Source organism: Trichogramma pretiosum, unplaced genomic scaffold, assembly GCF_000599845.2.
Source record: "Trichogramma pretiosum strain Unisexual culture from Peru unplaced genomic scaffold, Tpre_2.0 scaffold101, whole genome shotgun sequence".
NCBI classification, from domain to species: Eukaryota; Metazoa; Arthropoda; class Insecta; order Hymenoptera; family Trichogrammatidae; genus Trichogramma; species Trichogramma pretiosum.
In genome coordinates this window covers 333,519-354,496 of record NW_019640823.1, presented here as the reverse complement: position 1 = coordinate 354,496, position 20,978 = coordinate 333,519, and the positions used below count along the sequence as shown (strand labels likewise).

At 42.0% G+C, this 20,978-nt stretch overlaps 6 protein-coding genes across 8 annotated transcripts; 2 read left to right on the top strand and 4 right to left on the bottom strand.

The window, feature by feature from the left end:
• Nucleotides 1-245: 245 nt before the first annotated feature.
• LOC106655387 (peptidoglycan-recognition protein LC-like) lies at nucleotides 246-2,029 on the bottom strand. Its single transcript, XM_014375763.1, has 3 exons — nucleotides 1,597-2,029; nucleotides 1,229-1,345; nucleotides 246-880 (listed from the first exon to the last, which is right to left on the bottom strand). Exons 1-3 carry the CDS (start codon nucleotides 2,027-2,029, stop codon nucleotides 246-248), a joined length of 1,185 nt encoding a protein of 394 aa, XP_014231249.1.
• Nucleotides 2,030-2,572: 543 nt separating this feature from the next.
• Nucleotides 2,573-7,871, bottom strand: LOC106655417 (serine/threonine-protein kinase PAK 3). Its single transcript, XM_014375796.2, has 3 exons — nucleotides 6,981-7,871; nucleotides 6,425-6,699; nucleotides 2,573-5,913 (listed from the first exon to the last, which is right to left on the bottom strand). The coding sequence occupies exon 3, from the start codon at nucleotides 5,906-5,908 to the stop codon at nucleotides 4,109-4,111; it is 1,800 nt and encodes a 599-aa protein (XP_014231282.1). The 5' UTR covers nucleotides 5,909-5,913; nucleotides 6,425-6,699; nucleotides 6,981-7,871; the 3' UTR covers nucleotides 2,573-4,108.
• Nucleotides 7,872-9,615: 1,744 nt separating this feature from the next.
• On the bottom strand, nucleotides 9,616-11,469 carry LOC106655388 (peptidoglycan recognition protein 1-like; the record flags this gene model as incomplete). Its single annotated transcript, XM_023463164.1, has 1 exon — nucleotides 9,616-11,469. A coding segment is annotated over one exon (645 nt), but the record flags the coding sequence as incomplete, so codon positions are not given.
• A 190-nt stretch (nucleotides 11,470-11,659) lies between these two features.
• On the bottom strand, nucleotides 11,660-15,387 carry LOC106655389 (peptidoglycan recognition protein 1-like). 2 transcript variants are annotated; one of them, XM_023463006.1, is made up of 4 exons: nucleotides 14,683-15,387; nucleotides 14,445-14,603; nucleotides 11,868-12,432; nucleotides 11,660-11,798 (listed from the first exon to the last, which is right to left on the bottom strand). In XM_023463006.1, the coding sequence occupies exons 1-3, from the start codon at nucleotides 14,966-14,968 to the stop codon at nucleotides 11,909-11,911; spliced, it is 969 nt and encodes a 322-aa protein (XP_023318774.1). In that variant the 5' UTR covers nucleotides 14,969-15,387; the 3' UTR covers nucleotides 11,660-11,798; nucleotides 11,868-11,908. The 2 variants fall into 2 exon arrangements, with proteins under 2 accessions (XP_023318774.1, XP_023318772.1); XM_023463004.1 differs by having other exon boundaries at nucleotides 11,660-12,432.
• A 702-nt stretch (nucleotides 15,388-16,089) lies between these two features.
• Nucleotides 16,090-17,438, top strand: LOC106655438 (PCI domain-containing protein 2). The gene has a single exon (XM_014375827.2). The coding sequence runs from the start codon at nucleotides 16,223-16,225 to the stop codon at nucleotides 17,399-17,401; it is 1,179 nt and encodes a 392-aa protein (XP_014231313.1). The 5' UTR covers nucleotides 16,090-16,222; the 3' UTR covers nucleotides 17,402-17,438.
• A 180-nt stretch (nucleotides 17,439-17,618) lies between these two features.
• LOC106655485 (tubulin delta chain-like) lies at nucleotides 17,619-20,591 on the top strand. 2 transcript variants are annotated; one of them, XM_014375905.2, is made up of 2 exons: nucleotides 17,619-18,062; nucleotides 18,588-20,591. In XM_014375905.2, the coding sequence occupies exon 2, from the start codon at nucleotides 18,644-18,646 to the stop codon at nucleotides 19,955-19,957; it is 1,314 nt and encodes a 437-aa protein (XP_014231391.1). In that variant the 5' UTR covers nucleotides 17,619-18,062; nucleotides 18,588-18,643; the 3' UTR covers nucleotides 19,958-20,591. The 2 variants fall into 2 exon arrangements, with proteins under 2 accessions (XP_014231391.1, XP_014231390.1); XM_014375904.2 differs by having other exon boundaries at nucleotides 17,619-18,373.
• Nucleotides 20,592-20,978: the final 387 nt, after the last annotated feature.

The following is a 20,978-nucleotide window of genomic DNA, read 5'->3' as shown; positions in this document are numbered from 1 at the left end:
TAACATTTGAACATTGATTTTTTATGAAATAGAAAAGTTTTAAAAATGTCGTACACTTTTTAAAGTTTGAATCAAAAACTGAGTATGAGTCTGAGTAGCTTATAAAAGAGTAAGTTTATGAAAAAAAAAAGATGCATCATTTTATAAATGTTTCATTCGACTAGAAATTTCAGCTACTTTTTTCGAGTTGAAAAACAATCTATAACCTTTTGTAAACTCTTGGAAAATTTCCGCGCCGTTGATTCTCAAAGGAAATCGTCGATCGACGGAGCTACGGGCGACCAGTGGGTCCAATTCTTCACCGCGGCGTACAGTCGCTCGCCCGGACTCGTCGAGCCTACCCTCAGCTGTTTCTCCGCGTAGACGCGATAATTCTCGGCCAGACGACCCCGCGCGACGGCCAACTCGATGAATCGTCGAGCCGCCTCGATTTGCCTCCGGTGGCTGCTGGCCTGCACCGAGTCCGATTGGCCGACGAAGGCCAGGCCCAGACTGCGCTCGTCGTAGCCCGGGCCCGTGTGCTGACCCGCGAGCCACCAGCCGCGTCCCTCGTAGACGTTGCCGTCGCCGCCCACCAGGAAGCTCGGGCCGATGTCGTCGAGGCCGAGACTGTCCAGGTCGTAGAGCTGACGACGGCGTATGGCGCGACGACACGAGTCGCCGTCGAGGCAGCCGCTGCGATCGTCGCTCGTCTCGCTGACAATCAGGTAGGGCAGCGGCGACCGGGCCAGGGGCCGAGTTCGACGCGCCGGCCGAGCCAGCCACGAGGTTCGGTTCACCAGCCAGGATATCGCTTCTTCCTCTTTGGGCGGCGGCTTAGATGGTTCGTCGTGTTCAGGCACGTCTACGACCGCGACCTCGGTCGTGACGATCGCGTGATCTGTTGCATGGAAAAATGATGATACTTTAATTATTGAGATAGAAATCGAACGTCGCGTTAAAGAGTCATACCGGGTTTCGTGTATCGAAATGTAAGTTCTTTAGGCGCTTTTGGTAGAAGAGTATGAAGTAAACACGAGAAAATTAAAGGTACCGTGATAATCGTTGTACGATCGCAAACGTCTCTGGAGACCAATGATGCAAACAACTTTTTATATCGCTCGAATAAATAAATTAAAAAAATTTAATTAAATGTTTATTTGCTCGGATTTTTATTTTATTTCAATTTCATTTTCGAAAATCATTAACTAATTTGCTTAATAATGAATGAAAAATAATCTATAAATACCTGAAGGTTCATTGACCGATTCAGTGACCGATTTATCGACCGATTCACTAACCGATCTCAGCAGCGTTACGCCAAGAGCCACAGCGACGATTATGACGATCGACATCGCTCCAATAGCTGCGTAAACGTATAGACGCTTTTTTCGTTTCGCGAAATCATTAGCTGAAACATACATACATTAGCCTATATATTAGTTGAACGCGTGCCAAAAATTGCAGTACGCTTATCCGCGTGAAAGTATTTTAGAATGAATGTACAGTGTGTTTAATAAATCAATAGTTCAGCTTCGAAGTGCCTATTTTCAAACAGCCTCTAGGCAATTGAAACGGTAACATAAAAATATCTTCTAATTGTTTTCATCCACTTACCTCGAGCGAAGCCGTCGCTCTTGTCGATCCTTGTCGGCGATAGCTTCCTCGCGTAATATCTTTTCTCGTCGACGCTGCTCGCGCAGCTAGAGACATCGTCGCGCTCGGAATCAGCAGCGGCAGTTCCATTGGCGTAAACGATTTGCCGGATGGTGATCGGCTGCTCGTAAATGATGGTATTGCCGATGTGCGGGCCCCTCGAGTCCTTGATGACGAGCGAGCCGAACTCGGCCGGGTCGGCGGGCTCCAAACGCGGCAGCGGAACACCGCCGATTTCTCGCGGGATTTCGTGGATCTGTCGCAGCTGCAGACTCGACTCGCGACCGGTGGAGGAGTCGAACGACGACGACGAAGAAGAAGACGCGATGGATGTCGTCGAGACATTTTTCTCGTCGTTGTTGTCGTCGTCAACTTCGTCCGTGGACACCGACATGCCGCCGCGTACGCGCGCACATCTCGTTCGAAATAAGTGCGATCGTTTCTTTTTTCCTCCCGATATTTCCTACTTACGCGCTAAATAGCGCGTTAATCTATCGATGCGATTCTTTATTACAGGCTTATCGTTGCTTGATGATTTGCGAGCCGTAATAAATCCTCGGTGTCAATTATTATCGGAACGGATAGAGACAAACGCCGTGAATAATAGCTGTATGTGATATTCGAATGATAATTGACCGAAAAAAAGCAAGTTTCGCGTGTGATAGGATAAGTAAATGAATTAAACTACGATTATTTTTTTTTTCAATATGCATGTTCGAGTACAATTTATTAACACTGGACCATTATACATTATTTACAAAACTTTCCTCATAAAATTTTAGGTTTTTACAAATACAATCCTTCGGCTCTCGCGTCAAAGTATATATACATTATCAATTTTTTTTTTCTTTATTTTGTTCATCAGTTATCGACAATAATAGGCACATTCTCCTGTTCGATAGGCAATATATATTTTTTTCAATTAATATGTTTATCATTTTTTTTTTTTTTGAAATTTCATTATTTACGGGGGATGATGAGTCTATATAAGCTTATATGATAGTATGTGACAGCAGATGGATCGAGGTGTAAAAAAATATCATTTTCAAATAGAAAATATCGTGTGATTGCACCATAAACACTCTTCTCTCTTTTTCTTCTTCTTGCTTTTTTGTTTTATAATTATGAACAGTATAATTAATTTTTTGTTTGAAGCGATTTGTACATGAGCGATGTGTATAGGTTCAATTTGTAAATGAGTTGATGCACAATCATTTTATCTGAGATCTGGTCTAAACTTCCTGTTTGTTTTTTTCTTTACATCTCAAGGGTTTATTCTTTGTAATATTTATTGGCCCATTTTTTTTAATTTACCTCTTCAGAATGAATGCCATATTTATTAAGTTCATTTTCATTCCAATAATTATTAACGCAAAGTTAATAACTATTTATAATAAAATTATTGTCGAAAATATTTTCTTTCATGATTTCACTTTTATCTACAATTGCAAATGCTCTTTTACGAATTCATTTTTACGATTAAAATTCATGTTATGTAACATAATATACTTGGACAACAAATAAATAATAGTTACAAATGAAATTGCGGGTCATTATTATTAAAAAATGTTTAGTTCAAGTCGTGATTAACAAAATGTTAGTTCAAAATATATCATTAAAATAAGCATGACACTGATTTACTATATCGTAATGTTAGTCAAATAAACATCAAACACTGTTTACTAGTTTCGTAAAAAGATAAAAATCGCGAAAAAAATTGCATGACTTTTTGCACGTTCAAAAATAGTGATAATAGCAAAAAAAAAATAAAAAACTTTTGTAGTCTCACTACATCTTTTACAAAAGTATAAAATGCTGAAAATCTGAATATCATGTATCTTCATTTGATCTTTATAATCATTAATGCTAATATCATGTACACATGTGTATGTTTATGTACACATACATACATTTCTCTAACATTATAATAATAATAATATATGTTCGCTAGCTTATACAATTTTTCGTTCAATTTTTCGAGTTAAATGTATAAAATTGTAATTTTTGTATAACAACTTTATCATAACAGATCATCACATGGTCGTCACTATGTGATAGTTGCAGAGAAACCTAAATTTACATTGGCGTGCATTTATAGTATTAGTTTATTGTAATTAAACTTTTAAACAATGTTTACCATGTTTATGGAAAAATCTAATCGAAGATTGGTGTCTTAATAACCTGATTTATCGAAACTATTTGCAAAGTTATTGATAATAAATACATTTTATATACTTGTTTAGAGTTTGACTATCAATGCATTACCAGAATCATTGCATAATTATAAGCATTGATATAGTAATTATACTTTTTTTGTTTTACGTCAATCAAATGAGTACTCATGCAATTATGCATGTAAATAAATTATATATTTACGTTTTTTGCTGAACGTACCATTGAATCGTGCACCATTCGGGTGTTAAAAATGCGTTTATTCGTTTTCCAAATTTAACACTTCACTGTCAGCTATGGGTCAATGACCTTTAACAGCATCTTTAATAGCTTCTTTAGCAGCTTCTTTTGAAGCCATAATCAAAGGCGTCAGCGATGCTAATGGTTTGGCATATCGCAAGAACGGATGTTTCAGCAAGTCTGACGCTGAAGATCGCTTTTCCACTTCGACTTCTAAACACTGATCTAGAAAATCTTGGAAAATGCTACTTAATTTATCTTTATCCTTAATATCTGGTTTACCATTAGTGGCTATTAAATACAAAGCTCTTAGAGGATTTTCGTTCAAGTATGGAGGTTCTCCTTCGATCATTTCAATAGCCATTATCCCTAATGACCAGATATCCACTTTAGGCCCATACTGCTTTCTTGTTACAACCTCGGGTGCCATCCAATATGGTGTACCCACCATTGTTGATCTTTTGTTTTGTTCTTGTGATATTTGTGCACAAAAGCCAAAATCTGTTAACTTTACACTACCATCTAAGCCCAATAATATATTATCTGATTTTATATCCCTGTGAATGACTTGATTACAGTGCAAAAATTCTAATGCTTGTAGTACTTCCCTACATACAGCAGCAATTTGACCTTCGTCCATACATGTTTCTGTAACAACATCTGTTAAACTTCCTCCTGGTAAATACTCCATAACTACCCACAACTCTTCGCCAATCAAATAGCTGTCAAGGTAATTTACAACATTAGGATGTTTGTTTTCTCTCATAACAAGTATTTCATTGATAATGAGCTCTTTTTTAGGCTGCGCCGAGAGGTTCATTTGTTTTATTGCTACTTCCATGCCAGTAGAACTTTCTATCGCTGTAAATACTGTGCCAGAAGCACCTTGACCAATCTTTTCCATTTTAGTGTATTTTCGATTGGGATCACCAATGCTGACAATTGTGCGAAGTTTTTCAAGTATTTCTTCGTCAGACATCCGCTTTTTGCGTGCCTTTTCATTTTGAAGTGGACGTGGTTGGATTTGATCAGTTGTCGGAATCGTTGGCGTTGTTTGGATAGGTACAGCTTGATTTTTGTTTTTATCAAGAGCTGAAGAAAATCTTTCAGTTGTAAATGTATTGTGAGGCTGATTGACAGGTGACTTGGGAGACAGAGTTACACCTTCCTCAACAGGTTTTGTGTAAATAGATTTAGTACGTTCAGGCCTAGCAGTAATTGGAGGTGGCGGTAGCTCATCTTCCTGTTCAGAGCTAGTTGCTCTGGCATCTGTTGGCGTACTACTAGGACTGCTACTAACTCTACTTGACGAGTGAGGTGAGTGTAAACTGCCTGATGTTTGAGATATAACTTGATTTCGAACATTTCCTGCATTAAAAGTTTCCAAATTTCTTGCACTATTTTGATCAATTAAAGAATGATAAGCCATACCGGTGGGTTGCTCCATACCTCCAATTGTACGAACTGTAGTCATGTATTTATTTCCTTTAGTTTCTTTACTGCTATTATCGTACCATTTTAAAACATCTAGAACAGCTTGTGGGTTTTCTTTTTGTTCTTGTTTACTTATATTACTTGACATAAGAAGCCTGGCCCACGCTTGAGGCATGCCTGTGAATTCTCCTGTCATATTGTCAAAACCTACGTGAACAGTGTGCTCAAAATTTGTTGGGTAGCTAATGTTGGGTTTATCCTTGCTGTCCTTCAGTTTTATCTTGTTTTTAGCATTCTTTTTCCTTTTATCTTCAGCATCCGGTTCCTTGGGTAAAGGCCTCATATCGACCAACGAGTTTGGATCACAACGATTAGATGTGAGTCTCACCGGAGGTGCTGGAGGCTTATCGTCGTCATCAGACATCATGAAATCTACAAAACAGATATATTTTATTATACACTTTCAAGACACATGTTTAATACAATTGAATAGCTTACGAGACGTATAATTCAATATTTTCATTGATTGATAGATACTGTTAGCATTAATATGTCACCAATAAATGTTACTTAAATATACATCATTTCATGAATCATTAATTTCTAGATTGGAGACTTGGTGTCTTATCTTGTAATATTCCAAAAATATAAATAATTTGTGATTTTGATTTTCAATATTACTAAACATAATGATAAGTGTACCCAAAAATTACAATGAACACCATCATTAATTTTTATTGAAAAACTCGAGTAAAAAGGGGATTTGTAAGAAAAAAAAAGGCAAAATTTACTCGACATGAGTCACTGAGTTAACTGACATTAGATTACGCTCATTACATACGGTACTCATAACACGCACTAGTCAAGTACTGTACGTGTATAACGAACGAAAGAAAGAAAAAAAACAACACACACGTACAAAGCCAAAGAATCTCGCACTCACTGTATATTTTGTTTACAGCCGTAGTAGTGGACGTCTTCTGCACCGCTGCCGCACACGTTAACGCAGAACAATTACGATATCGCGGGTTCCGCGGCGGGATGATGGTCCCGTATGCGTACTCTCGATGCTCGCGCTTAAAGAGCACAAGCCAATTCGAAGACGACGACAAAAGGAGCAGTGTAACTCGTCCGCTGGAATCTGGCGGTGGAGGTGGTGGGCGCGGGCCAACAACGACGACGTCCGCATGTAGCACGATCACAACTGTGGTTGTTACACTGAAACACACAAAAATCGCGTATACTCATGAGTGCATAATTATCATCACACGATCTTATAAAGATGAACGAGAATGCGCGTATCCGTCGTCCGGTCGGAGCGTCGCGGGTCATCGACGACTGTTGTAATATTATAATAATAAGCGCGCGTCCATAATGGGCTGAGGCGCGCGCGGACCAAGAGAATCTGACTCACGCAGACGACGACGACGACGTAATGTTATATATAACGATAATAAAAAACAACAAGCGTCGCGAGAGTCCCATTGAATGACACTTACGGTATCGCCGCTAGATTTCATTTGACACGATGTCTCTCTCTCGCTCTGCGATTGCTCCGATTCGCGTTGCAGCAGGAAATCGCAGCGAGATCACTACTCCAGGTCAGCAGTAGCCAACAACGAGACGACGACGACGATCATAACCTCGAGTTCGCTATTTTTTCCTTTTTTTCACGGGCACAGATACACAGAAGACACGCAGTAATCCAGCAGCAGCTCCTTAATGTAGCTGGGGGGATTATATAGGTACACGCAGCACAGACACGCACACACACACACAAAACACACGTCGTCTCTCTTTCTTCGCGAGGCCGCGCCGCGTCGACGTAGGTAGCTAGAGCAGCAGCTCGGCACGCACGAAACTGCGGCGGACAGTGTGTCGGGGGTAGAGAGCTGTGTTAAATTTCTCTGTGTATATACAGAGGAGCCAGTCTCACAGCCCCCCCCCTGGCACCGCGTACAAGATAGAGCAAGAGAGAGAGAGAGAGAGAGAGCCCTCGGGGTCGTGTGTCTGTACGAACTGTCGGCGCGCGTTACACCACAAAAAAGCTGTACGGTATAGTAGCACGGATGGCTGCTGTATAGCTGTAGCACAAAAGCTCTATACGAGCAGGAACAAGACTCGCTCTCTGCCGTTTTATACGTATGTGTCTGTATCACTGGGCAGTCGACGCGTCGACGACGAGCGCTGCATAGCAGCATCAGCAGCGGGGACTGATAGATATAGATGGATCGTATAAGCGCGGGTACGTGTGTAGGTGTGCACAGGTACAGTACACCTATGTATATATACCTATTTAAGGTATACGTTACAATATCGTGTCGTTGTGTCGGATATACAGTCGCGGACAGCAGCAGCAGAGATAGAAGCTAGAATATATATATCATGGAATGCTGCCGCCGCCACCGCTGCTGCTCCGAAAAGAGAGAGAGAGACTGACTACTCTGTTCGCGACTGCACCGCGACATATATATATAGTAGCTATTATATGTATGACACGCTCGTGTACTCGCGTTATTATAGGCACGATAACGCGTGTGTATAGCAGCGGAATCAGATATCCCCCTCTCCGCGTACTCGTTGAGTCGCGCGCGAACTGCAGCACTGTGCACAGTCGCGGCGGCGGTGGTGCACGCGAATTCAGAAGTGCCGCAGTCCACCCACACACTCACACACACACACACACACACACACACACACACACACTTGTATTTTGCACACGCGCGTCGTCGTCGTTCGCGTACTTATATGCACGCTACGTTATAGATATCAAAATTCTGTATGTATAAGATACCTATATCCGTATGTAATATTATGACTGGCGCGATCGACCAAGAGAGCCAAGCTACTATACGGAGCCTCCGCGGATACGATATTGCCTTCGTATGTACATAAGTTTTATTCAGACAGGAGTCGAAAAAAAAAAACGGAGCAGTTCCGACTGTTATGAAAAAGAAAAAAAACGCGCGCGGGACAGGTGTATAACGCTCATATGCGTCGATCAAAGACTATACTAACGCGCGTCTTTTCATATTACGTATGTCTAGAAGCGGAGAGGAGATCTTTTTTTTTCTTTTCTACGCGTCCGTGTGTCTGTCTCTCTCATTGCCGAGTATGTACAGAAAAAGCATAAACCTCGCTCGGCGAATATATATAATATTCGCGCGCGCATGCGGTGGAGCAGCTCTATGAGAGCTATACAGCGATGAGTGAGAGTCAGCAGCATCAAGAGAGACAGTAAAAGAGAGAGAAAGAGCAGAGCTTGGCCGAGCGCACAGACGACCTGTGTTACATTATACTTTGAAGGTAGAAACACTGACGATCGTAGATCTTAATATGTGCATTATGTGTGTAAGTTTCGGGGCTGGTGGGTTCAAAGTTGAATAATTTCCTTTTTTTTATTCGCTAAAAAATTAATTTCGAAAATATTTCGATCTGCTGCGATGATGACATCGCTCGAGTTGTTTGTGTCTTTAAAACGTACTCGTTGTCGTGAGTATTAGTTCATTTTTTCAAGGAAGAATCGAAACATCGGGATACTTTGTTTGTAGAAATTTAAAAAATTACTCTTTAAAAATAAAATTAATTGGCTTATCTTCGGCGATATTTTTGTTGCAATTATGTTACGTATATTGTTCGCATTTCAATTGACCTGAAAAAGACAATTTAACCGTTACGAAAAATTACGCTTCAAACCTCCGCCGCTAGATGGCGAGTGTACCTTCGCGTGCAAATCCGCAAGTGGAAAAGTCAAAATGAGTATATATTAGAAGTCAAAATCATAAGTCACATTATCTGTTCTTCTAATATCTTTTGATTCGTATCCGACCAGTTCCAATGGTCCTATGATGTCCGAGACGTTTAGCCATTCGGCAGAGAATTTCTGACTAGTTAAAGGATCAATTTCATAACTCATATACGTTTGTTAAAAGTATATTTATTTCGAGCGATACTGGACTACGTTCAAACACGAGCTTTTTCTACATTAATACAAAATAATATGTATTTTTCAACGATGCGCTTACGAGTATGTTCGTTAAAAGTTATTTTCTCTTCATTTTAGTTTTGTAATAATTCCCTGGTATGCCATAAAAAAAGGAATCAAAGAAATGAAAAATAAAATAATACCTCGTAAATTATAGATTCTCAAGTAATAATCAATCGGAGTCATTACCTAGATTTTTACTTTATTGGCTCGTTTAATTTTATTTCAATGACAATTACAAAAAAGCATAAAGTCTCGCATTTTTACAGCTTTACGTTCTAACATTATATTACAATTTCAATTTTATCCTCAATAGCGCGCGGAGAGACATTTTTTTGCGCTTTTGCGAGCTGTTTGCCGTACGTCTTTTGCTAAGTACCGAAACCCTCGCACGCATACACGTTCATGCTTGCAGGCTAGATAGTGACGAGTGAGAACCAACAGCAGCCGCAGCAGCAGAGAGAAAGAGAGACAGCTCGATCTACATAGACCTGCGAACTTTTCATACGTACAGCTCCACTCGCGAAATTCGTATAATGTGTAAACTCGTGTGGGCGAGAGACACCGGAGTAACAGAGAGATACGCATGGGAAAGCGAGTGAGAGAGAGATAATATTGAAAGTTAGTCCCCTTCGCGACCCTTCGAGTTTTCGCGCGAAATAATATTCTCGAGCTGCTGCCAGCGCGTCTACATATCGTATAGAGTAAACGTCGTCTTCGTCGAAAAGCCGAGTTGATCGCGAGTACATAGGCGAAATTCGCACTCCCGACGTCGATGGTACGTGCGATACGTAATAATAACGTAATAATGTACGCGCGCAAGCTCGTCGGTCAATGGGCGCGACGACGAAATCGAATCCACTGTACGCGACTCGAGCACAAAGTTATAAAGGCCGGGAGTATAGTATAAGTCCAGAGAGAGCGTCAAGTATGTATTTTTGGAGCACCAAACCGTGACGATATCTTCACGAGAGACCCCCAGCTTCCCGCATTCCGACGCGTTGTTTTGTACACGGTACTCCGTAATACAAAGCCCCGCAGAGATCGTGTGCGCGCGCGGGCGCTATTAGTATCCACTCGAGTAGATTTCCCATCGGACGCGGTGGATCGGTTTTTCTACTTTGAAAAAAAAAGAAGAAAAAGAAAAAAAATATTCTGCGAGAATTGCGTACATATAAGTATACGTGCGTAAGTAGCTGCCTCATTGAGCTTTAATGCCCGCGTTGCCGCATCGGTTCTAATTTTAAGCTCTCTCTCTCTCTCTCTCTCTCACTTGGAATATTTCTCATTGAGCTGCTCTATTTTCCGAAGCGTTGGTCAATGTTGGTTCATTTTTTTTCCGGACTCTCGGATTTCGGCTAAAGCTCGTCCGTCCAGTGCCGCCATTTCTTCAACTCCTTGGTAAATGCCGAGCAGCTCTTGTCGCGCCTCAGCTTGCAGCGATCCGTCAGCCTGTAATCCGGCGCCAAGTGACCCATGCTCACGCCGTAATCGAGCAGTTCCTCGAGCGCCCGGAACTGCTCGGCCACGGGCTCGGTCGTGCGATCGCTAAAGAAGCCGACGCCGAGACTTCGCGCGTCCAGCTCATTGAGGGTGTGCTCGCCCTCGACGGCCCAGCCTCGGCCCTCGTACACGATGCCGTCGCCGCCCACGAGGAAGTTGTGCTCGAGATCGGCGGAGCCCCGCAGCCGAGCCAACCGTTGCAGCTGACGCGGGGCGTGAGAGCACCAGAGCAGGCCGAGGCACGAGGAGCCGCTGATGTCCGTGGTGCCCGCGACGACGTAGGCCAACGGCTCCGACTCGACCGGCCTTAGGGGACGACTGGGTGGCTCGGCTTGCCACTCACTACGGCTCACCACTGTCGAATCGGAGCTGGGGATGGGAGACGTAGACGTCGTCGTCGTTGTGGCTTCCGGGGCTGTTATCGACTCTGAAACATCAATCGTTTCGTAGAACGTGAACGACGTGTACGCTATTTTATTTTTCCACGTCGAAAGGGATTGTCAATAAATCGACACAAGGTGGAATCACAGATTGCATTTCAACGTCAGGGAAACTCTATAGAGATCAGAAAGATTTTTGGAATATTGACCAGGGTTTGAAATAAAAAAATCTTGTTACACACATAATTGAAAATTTCAAAGTAAAAAGTATTATTATTACGATACAATGTATTTTCAATCTCTACTTTTTGATTTATTGGTCTGGTTCGATGTATCGATGATTTTTTCTTCGTCTTCTGAAATTCCAGCATTACGCGGTAACGCGTAACAATTCTTCGGTAACAATTCTTCTCTCTTTAAGAACATCTACTTACAAAAGATATGAAAACCTATTAAATTCGAAATTCTTAGTCGATACCTGATTAATTCGAGAAATAAAATTGAGAAAAAGTTTTTACAACGTCGAGCAGTAGTAGTGCATCGCCTATAGCATACGATATCAGGGCGACGGCGACCAGTGCTTCAACTTCTTGATCGCCTCGTACAGATGCCTGCCGGGGCTCTCGGTCGAGCTGACCTGCCTGTGACCCAGCAGCTTGTAATCCGGCCTCAGCAATCCCCTCCTCGTGCCCACCTCGAGAAACGCCTCCAGAGCCGCCAACTGCTCGGGCTTCGGCCGGTCGAGCTCGTAATTGCCGAGGAACGCGACGGCGAGGCTCTTGGCGTTGTACTCGTAGCCGCTTGAGGCCCCGCGGGCCAGCCAGCCGCGGCCCTCGTACAGCAGCGAGTCGCCGCCCAGCATGAAGTTGTACGCCACGTCGTTGTAGTCGTTCTCGGCCATCTGGTACTGCTGGATGTTGCGCGCCGACGCGGAGCACTGGTCGCGCGTCTCGCACCACTGCGAGGCCGTGTGCAGGATTATCACCAGGCCGGGCGGTCGGTCGCGGAGCGGCAGCGAGGCGCGCGACGGCGCACGGGCGCCCCAGCTCCCACGCGGAACGAGCAGCCCGTCCACCAGGGTGTCTGTAAAACATATATTTGATAAGCGTCGATATTGCGATCGAGTTCGAATTTGTGATTCGTGTGTGTGTGTACATTTTTAAGTATATAAGGTCGCGTAGCTTTGGGGTAGATGAATAAATTATTTATTTCAACAAAATTGTATTTGAAAAACTAGAAGTCGGATTGATTTGAAATGTATACACGGTAAATTTTTATCATTCAAAAGAGATGTAAAAAAAATTTAGTTTGAGATATTGAAAATTAGTTAGATTTCTCATCGATTCTATAGAGAATGAGAAGAAAATAAAATTTTAAAATTTAACACGACTTTAATTAAATTTTTGATTCATTTGAGCCTTCTCTGATTTTTACTCTCTTGTATGGCATAAAACAATAACCCCTCCATTTATTCACCAGCCAAGGGTGTAGATAAACTTCAAGAAGAATTCCAACTTTGAACAATTCTTTTACAACTCTTCAGGTAATATACTTTACTGTGCATAAATTTCAAACCAATCTTACGAGGAGACCTTTTCAGTTCCGGATCACAGATCTTTTCCAAACAATTTTGAAGCCTCCTGGTACCTAATAATGAAACTCCCTTACCTGCGCTTAGCTTAATCTAATGGGCCGAAAACCTTTTTTTGTTTTTTTGCATTTTTTTCGTTTAACTGGTTCTATGTCGATATAGCGAATCCTCTAAAAGTGGACCCTATAGCATTTGGAAACAGCTTCGTTATTAAGTACCAGGAAACTCCAAAAAATTTCTGGAAAAATCCGCGATCCGGAGTTTTAGTTTTTCAAACATACAATTTCGTTGCAACGAAAAATCGTCCGCTCGGTCAAAATTCAAACAGTCGTCGTCCGCGCGAGAATCGGAGGAAGCAGCGACCAATGCGGCCAGCTCTTGATGATCCCGTAGGCGACGTTGCCCGGGCTCAGGGTCCGCTTGCACTGTCTCTGGCCCAGCAGCGTGTAATTCTGGGCCAGGTGTCCGAGCTCGACGGCCCGCTCGAGCAGTCGCCGAGTGGCCGACAGCTGAGCCGCGGTCGGCTCGATCTCGTCGAACTTGCCCAAGAGGGCCAAGCCCAAGCTCCAGGCGTTGTAGCCGAGGGTGTGCGCCCCCTCGACGCCCCAGCCCCGGCCGACGTAGACGAGGCCGTCGCCGCCCACGAGAAAATTGTAGCCGATGTCGGACCAGCCTTTGTCCCAGGCGTGCTTGTGATCATCCTGGATGTCGCGCACGATCTTGGCGCACGCCTCGAGATCGTGGCACGACGGGCCGGCCGTGTGGCTTACGATCGCGAGGATCGCCGGCAGGGCTGCGAGAGGCCTCGGCGGGCTCTTGGCTGGCGCGGCGAACCACTGGCTGCGCTGGACGAACAGCAATTGCGGCGTGGAATCTGCGAGGGCGAGAGAGATTATCAGTTTTTTTTTTTATTTCGAAACTTTTTACCAGTACATTGCGCAACATTTAATTGAGATAAAAGTCTATAGCGTTTATATACAGCGTCGAAAGATTCGCATGAATCTTTACGAAAGGATGGCCAATATACAGCAGACATCAAATTTGGAGTTTTGTTGATTATTTACCTATCATCGGTGTACCATCTCGAATTTTCTGTTGATCATCTACAGGATGAAATCTTGTATTGCTACACTAACGTGTAACGATAATTCGTTCGAGACATTGTAAAAAACATTTTTTAGATTTATATACCAACAACACTTTGCCTGAATTCTGAAAAAATGTGTCCGCGTCATGCTTGAAACATTGCTTCAATTATATTTAACAGTCGAGTGCTCGAAGCTGCGCAGCCCAAAATACTTTTCTGTCGATAGCAGCAACGTATGATCGATCGTTCGGGGTCAATTAATCCAAAGTGTCGAGCTCAAATCACTCGAGAGCTGCTATAATTATACCGCAATAATCTCCGATCGTAATATCGAGTCAACGATACATAATACATTCATTTGTGTAAAAACAATCCTTTTTCTCGTTATTAATACCGTATGAAAGAATCGATCAGTACCATTGTTATTCGTCCAAGAGTCGTTATTCCAGGGAGGAAATTTGCTGGTGCCCGTCGTCGCCGCGAGGCTACCGACGCAAACGACCACCACGGCGACGACGACGATCGTCGTCAGAGCCGCCAGACCGATGCTCCATGCCTTTTTCCGTCTCGACCAGTCTAAAAAAAAAAAAAAAAAAAGAAGACGAGAGAATTCGAGAGCTAAATAAAAGATAAGGAATATCGAGGCAATTCTTACGACAGATCGATAATCGAAACAGGGAAAAACGTCGAGCCTGCGACGACGAGGCAGCAGCATCGATCCTCTCGTCGCCGGTGTAGACGTGCTGGGTGATGTTCACCGGTGCCTTGTAGGTGATGTTGTGGCCGATGTGAATGTCGGCCGAGTCGCTGATGCTGACGTCGCCGATGCGCTGCGGAGGCGATCGGCCGCGACGATGATCATCCTCGTCGTCGTCGACGCCCAACCGCAGCCCCAGCGACGATTTTACCACCACCGATCGATCGCTATTGTCCGACGTCATCGCGTGTCACAGTGCGTCGAGTACGTCGCAACTGCTGCGCATCGTCGTCGTCGTCGTCGTCGTCCAAAATTCCATGATCGAGCCACAAAAGCGATATTTGACAACTTAGTAATCGCCGAGTTTTATACGTCACCGTATTGATCTTCCATCATACGACAGGTGAACATCAAAGTTCGACGCCCAACGAATGCACCATCGATGCCATAATATTCTTTTATCACAAACTCGTTTTATACATTTTCTGCTCCTTTTTCATTCACGTCGTAATAGTACAAAATAATAATAATACGATATAACTCTTCGTTACGCACCAATCGACGAAATTCCGATTCGCGTCGCGATCGTTTATTATTTTATATATTAATTTATTTTTTTATTACTTTTTTTTCTTTTCGCGAAACCGACGTCAATATATCCGAACGTCGCTCGAACTGCACTGATAACGCCGCGGAGCTTTTTCCTCGTATACAGTACTCTCTTTTGCATCGACTTCGAAAATCCACAGTGTTACGCGACACACGTGTTTATCGCGCGCCTCGATTATCTCTCTCTCTCTCTCTCTCTCTAGCTCTTTTGCACTTTGGATACGAAGAAATTGAGAAAAAAATTTATATAAAATGTATCACGACGACAATTAAAACTTGTTGGTATTATCTACGCGGCACTTGTAAGTATATAAATCGGTATATAAGTGTACGAAAAATATTGCAACTACTGCGAGATATGCGAAGCTGTTTACGAGTAAATGATTAACGTATCTTTCTTTCATATTTAAATGATTCTCGCCTTGACGAAATTCAAATGTTTTCTTCATTGTTTTTACGTTCGTTTGTTCGGACATCTCACGGACAAGTTACTTCTCAATAAAGGTTTACAAAATAACGATCGAAAAAATGGTTTTATTTAAAATTTGTTAATTGCAAGAAAATACTTAATACATCGTTATGCATTGGATTTATCAATCTTCACGCGGTGTAAAAACTATACACTTTACGAAGATAACGGAGGTGACGAAGAATCGGGCTTAATTCCTCAAACGCACGCAAAACTTGGCCGCGGCGCTTCTCACCATCGGCACAACAACAGCCGGCTCGTGTGTCTCTGTATTGTCTGTCTGTGTGTATGTATGTACAATCGACTCCGTAGTCTGTTGTCTGCAGCGAGCACGCTTGCTTCTCTCTATATACCAGACGTAACGCAGCACAACAACAACAACAACAAAAGCAGCAGTAAAAAAGCAAAGTGATCCGCATCATGGACAATTATTTGATTCAACTGCGTCGCGCCTGGGCGCAGCAGGACGGCGAGACCCTGGCCAATCTGCTGTCGCTGCGCCAGCATCCGTATCTGCACGCGGACCTGGAGCAGTGCATGACCAAGGCCATGGAGTACATGCCGCCGCCCTTCGACGATCTCGTGCTCTGCCATCTCAAGACCATGTCGACCTACAGCCAGGGCGAGGACGTCGCAGTGACCTACGCCAATCACAGCACCAGCGTGCAGTCCCTGGTGAAGATACTGCAGCTGCAGAAGGAGGAGAACTGGATGCTGCCCGTGATGTTCTCCATGTGCCTCGAGCTCAGGCTGCTCGCCATCAAGGCGGAGAAGGGCAAGAAGAACAAGATCGTGAAGCCCGGCGAGAATCTGGAGAAGTGCGCCGAGTGCCTGCTGAGCTGCTTCAGGATATGCGCCGCCGACAGCAGGAGCTCCGAGGACGACACCAAGAAGTGGGGCATGCTCACGCTGGTCAATCAGCTGTTCAAGGTATACTTCAAGATCAACAAGCTGCATCTGTGCAAGCCCTTGATAAGAGCCATAGACTCGTGCGCCTACAAGGATCAGTTCTCTCTGGCTCAGCAGATCACTTACAAGTTCTTCGTTGGCAGAAAAGCCATGTTCGACAGCGACTACAAGGGTGCGGATGACTATCTGACCTTTGCCTTCCAACACTGTCACAAGAAATCAAAGAAAAACAAGAGGCTCATACTTACGTATCTGCTGCCGGTCAAGATGCTTCTTGGTTACATGCCCAAGTATTCGCTATTAAGAAAGTACAATTTGATGGAGTTCAAGGACTTGGTGGAGGCTGTCAAAAAAGGTGACATTCGAAGCTTGGAGGAGACAATGTCCAAACTGGAGTCGTTCTTGATCAACGCTGGAATTTATCTCATCGTGGAGAAGTTGAAATTGATAGCTTACAGAAATTTATTCAAGAAGGTTCACTTAGCTTTAAATACACATCAGATAGAGATTCAAAGTCTTCTTTGCGCGTTGCAAATTTATGGCAGAAGCGACATTGACATGGATGAAACAGAGTGTCTAGTTAGTAACTTGATTTTTGATGGAAAGATCAAGGGCTACATATCTCATCAACATAAAAAATTAGTCATATCGAAGCAAAATCCATTCCCACGACTATCATCTTTAATTTAGGAATTAAATCTTGTATTATAGAACAATTGTAAATGAAGTAAATTAACTACAGTTTGACAATAATAAATATTTTATATATTTAAACTTCTGTGTACATTAATTTTGTAAAAATTCTCAGTTACATTGATCACACAACCAGAAAAAACATTTTAAATCTCTTATTATAAGTTGTAAACTGCAAACCAGTCCCAATAAGAAGATGCACATGTTACTGTCATTCGGTGTGGTGTATCCGTTACCTGCTGCCCTCTATAAACATTGCACTCGCGCGGCGCAGCCGACAATGACTCGCATCATCGCAACTCTCGAGCAAGCGAACAACACGACTCTCCCGCACATCGCACACGCTCTTTTCAAATCAACAATAACACGCGAAACTTTTATTTTTACGCCGATCGAAAGGCAATCAAGTTCACCGAGTCCAAGAGTCATGCACCAATTTTGGAAAATAAGGCCGCTCAGCAGCCGCCGCGTGTAAATTATAAATTTCCCAAGTAGAGCCGATTGGCCTAGACAGACGGTGTGCCCTCGTTGCCCCGATGCACCAAATTCAATGGTGCACAAGGACGAGATCAACGTAAGCCGCGAGAAGAGACGTTATTTTTTTGCATCGTCGTCATTGGCCGCTGCTGCACATGAGATCATACGGCACAAATTCCAGGTATATACGAGAAAGATCGTTGCATTTATTACGAACGCGGGCGATTACGTGAGCGCTCGAGACTGCACGCATATCTGTCTCTCTTCTTTTCTCTCTTTCCACATCGAGTTGCGTTACCATACCTATGTGTAAACACATTAATACAGAAACAATCGTTGAGCTATATGCATGTAGCAGCAGCAGCGAGGCGTGGGCGATGAGTTTATAATCGTTGCGATACTCGAATGTTGCAGTGCCTTACAATACTCAGTTAGCTTGATCGATTTCAGATGTCTGCTACTGACAACGGACTCTCTCTGTCTCAAGTTATAGTGAGTTGTAACAATTTGGCTCCTTAGAAAATTAATTTAAGATTCGAGCGGCAATTATTAAATTTTTGTTTTTTAATGTTTTTAAGAAAATATTACGAGTAACTGTATCTCATTCAAAATACATTGTAACTACTAAAAATCATGCATGATATAAGGTTAAAATATTATTGTGACATTTGAGTGACTCAGTCTGATTCATGATTAATTTTTCTAGATTTTTATGGAGACGTGCAATAACGTACTGATAAACATCTACACACAGCTGAAGGTATGCTGACACTGCAATTTGGACAATGTGGAAATCAACTAGGCCATTCGCTGTTCAGTCAAATATCAGCAGATTTAGATGCCAAAGATACAGGTATTTCAAAGCAAAGTAACAGTGCTTATACAGAACAAAGTTTTGAAAAATGGTTTACGGGTATAAGCAAAGATGGAAAGAGACTAGCTAGATCGGTGCTGGTTGATACCGAGCACAAGGTTGTAAATAAAATTTGTAGTGAGTCATCAGGCAGATGGGTTTATCGATCAAAAAATTTGGTCTGCCAGTCTGGTGGGGGATCCGCTAACAATTGGGCTTATGGTTCCATGATCAAAGGTCCACAACTCAAGACAGATATTTTAGATATCACAAGAAGAGAAATTGAAAGAACTGATTCGTTCAATGGAATTTTGCTTCTTCTTAGTTCAGCTGGAGGCACAGGTTCCGGTGTTGGGAGCTATGCAGTTGACTTAATCAGAGATGAATTTCCTAATAAAAGTATAATAAGCTGCATTGTACTGCCATTTTCTTCTGGGGAAGTTGGAGTTCAAAATTATAACACTTTATTGACACTGGCTAAATTCAATGAAACTGCTGATTTAAACTTCATTTTTCAAAATGATCAAATTCATTCAATATGTACAAATGTACTGAAAAATACTGAAACTAGATTAATAGATATAAATGATGTAATATCTAAGAAATTATGTGCAGTTTTTCAACCAGTCAGTAATATTTGGTGTAATGCCAATTACATAACTTCCACAGTTGCATCTCATCCTAGTTATAAAATGGCTACAATTAAAAGTACACCATATGTACCACCCATGATAAAACAATATGAATCATCTCAGAGTTGGAAATCATATGTAGAACATTTAAAGGAAACATTAAGAGTCTCTGCTTTATCCGATCCTGAAACCAAAGCTCCATCTAAAGTCTCAAGTGCAAGATCTTCATACTCATACTGGAAATCAGTTTCTAATATCCTTATATCAAGAGGAAAAGTAATGGAAAATGATGCAGTGCCATATGATCAATTACAAAGTAAAGAGCTTTATGTTGATTGGATTGCACCTAACGATCGATTGACAGTCTTAAATCAAGATAGAAGATTGATAAATCAAGACAAATTTTTAGCTCTTGTTTCTAACAATTCTCAAATTCATTGTACGCTTGAAGAGATTGTTGGGAAAGCTTGGAATACTTACACTCATTCTGCCTTTTTACATCAATACAAAAAATTTGGATTGGAAGAAAATGACTTCTTGGAGGCATTTGCAAAAGTCGAAAATGTGATAAAAGATTACGAAAGTTTATAAAATTGATCAAATTTGAAAGTCACACATAAAAAAACAAACAAGTGCCATTGTACACAATTGTTATATTTTTGTAAATAAGATTTACAATGTTTTTTTTTTATGAAAATGAATTTGTAAAAAGTTAATGTAAATGAACTTGCCTTTATAAATTACGTGTAAACTGTTCATTATCTAGTCTATTTGAAATGTCGTCGATAAATTAGAAATCGACTTTTAATCAAATCGACTCTGATCGCAGTGTTATAAATTAATTGCTTTTAGCGTGTGTTTATGCGTGTGTGTCTGTGCGAGCAGCTATCAGCGATAATATTTTTATTAAATTTTACGTTGTTTTATTAAAAAATAAACTATGCACGCATGTTCTGCTGCTTCACTTATTTTTTTACACATTATGTAAATATATTATAACGCGGTCGAAAAAACTTAATCATCGACGAAATGTGCTTGTGTGAATTGCGGGCTTTTTACGCGCTAAAAGTGTTGTACAACGTTCGAAATGAATTGAATGTAATTAACGATTAAAACCAAAAAAAAAACAATAACAATATTTTCAACCAACGCTTCCCGAATGAACGAAAAAGTAAATTGTACCAATTTGTCGAACCAATAAATATATTTATGTATCGAAACTGAAGCACGTCGATTTATTACAATTGAGTTTCAAAATACGATGTAACAAAAGCTCGCGTTGCGCAAAGTCACGAAAATATCGTGTCCCTTTTGTTTTTTTCAGCAGGACGAGAACGCGTATAGAAAGTACATATCCGAAAATTGCGTAATAACAAATATCTACCCTCTGGCCAGTGGCCAATTACGCAATACTGTCGTACAGTACATGCCCAATAATTGTCAACGCGAGTTATGTGTCGCGCGGAAGGGTAGCGCGCGAGATTACAAATCAAATTGCATGTATAAATTTCGAGCGATTGCTTCACGACTTTGGTTACATATTATATTGATTTCGTTATGTCCATAACACTATTTGCAGATAAATGTCACGTAGCAGAAATACGTACAACGT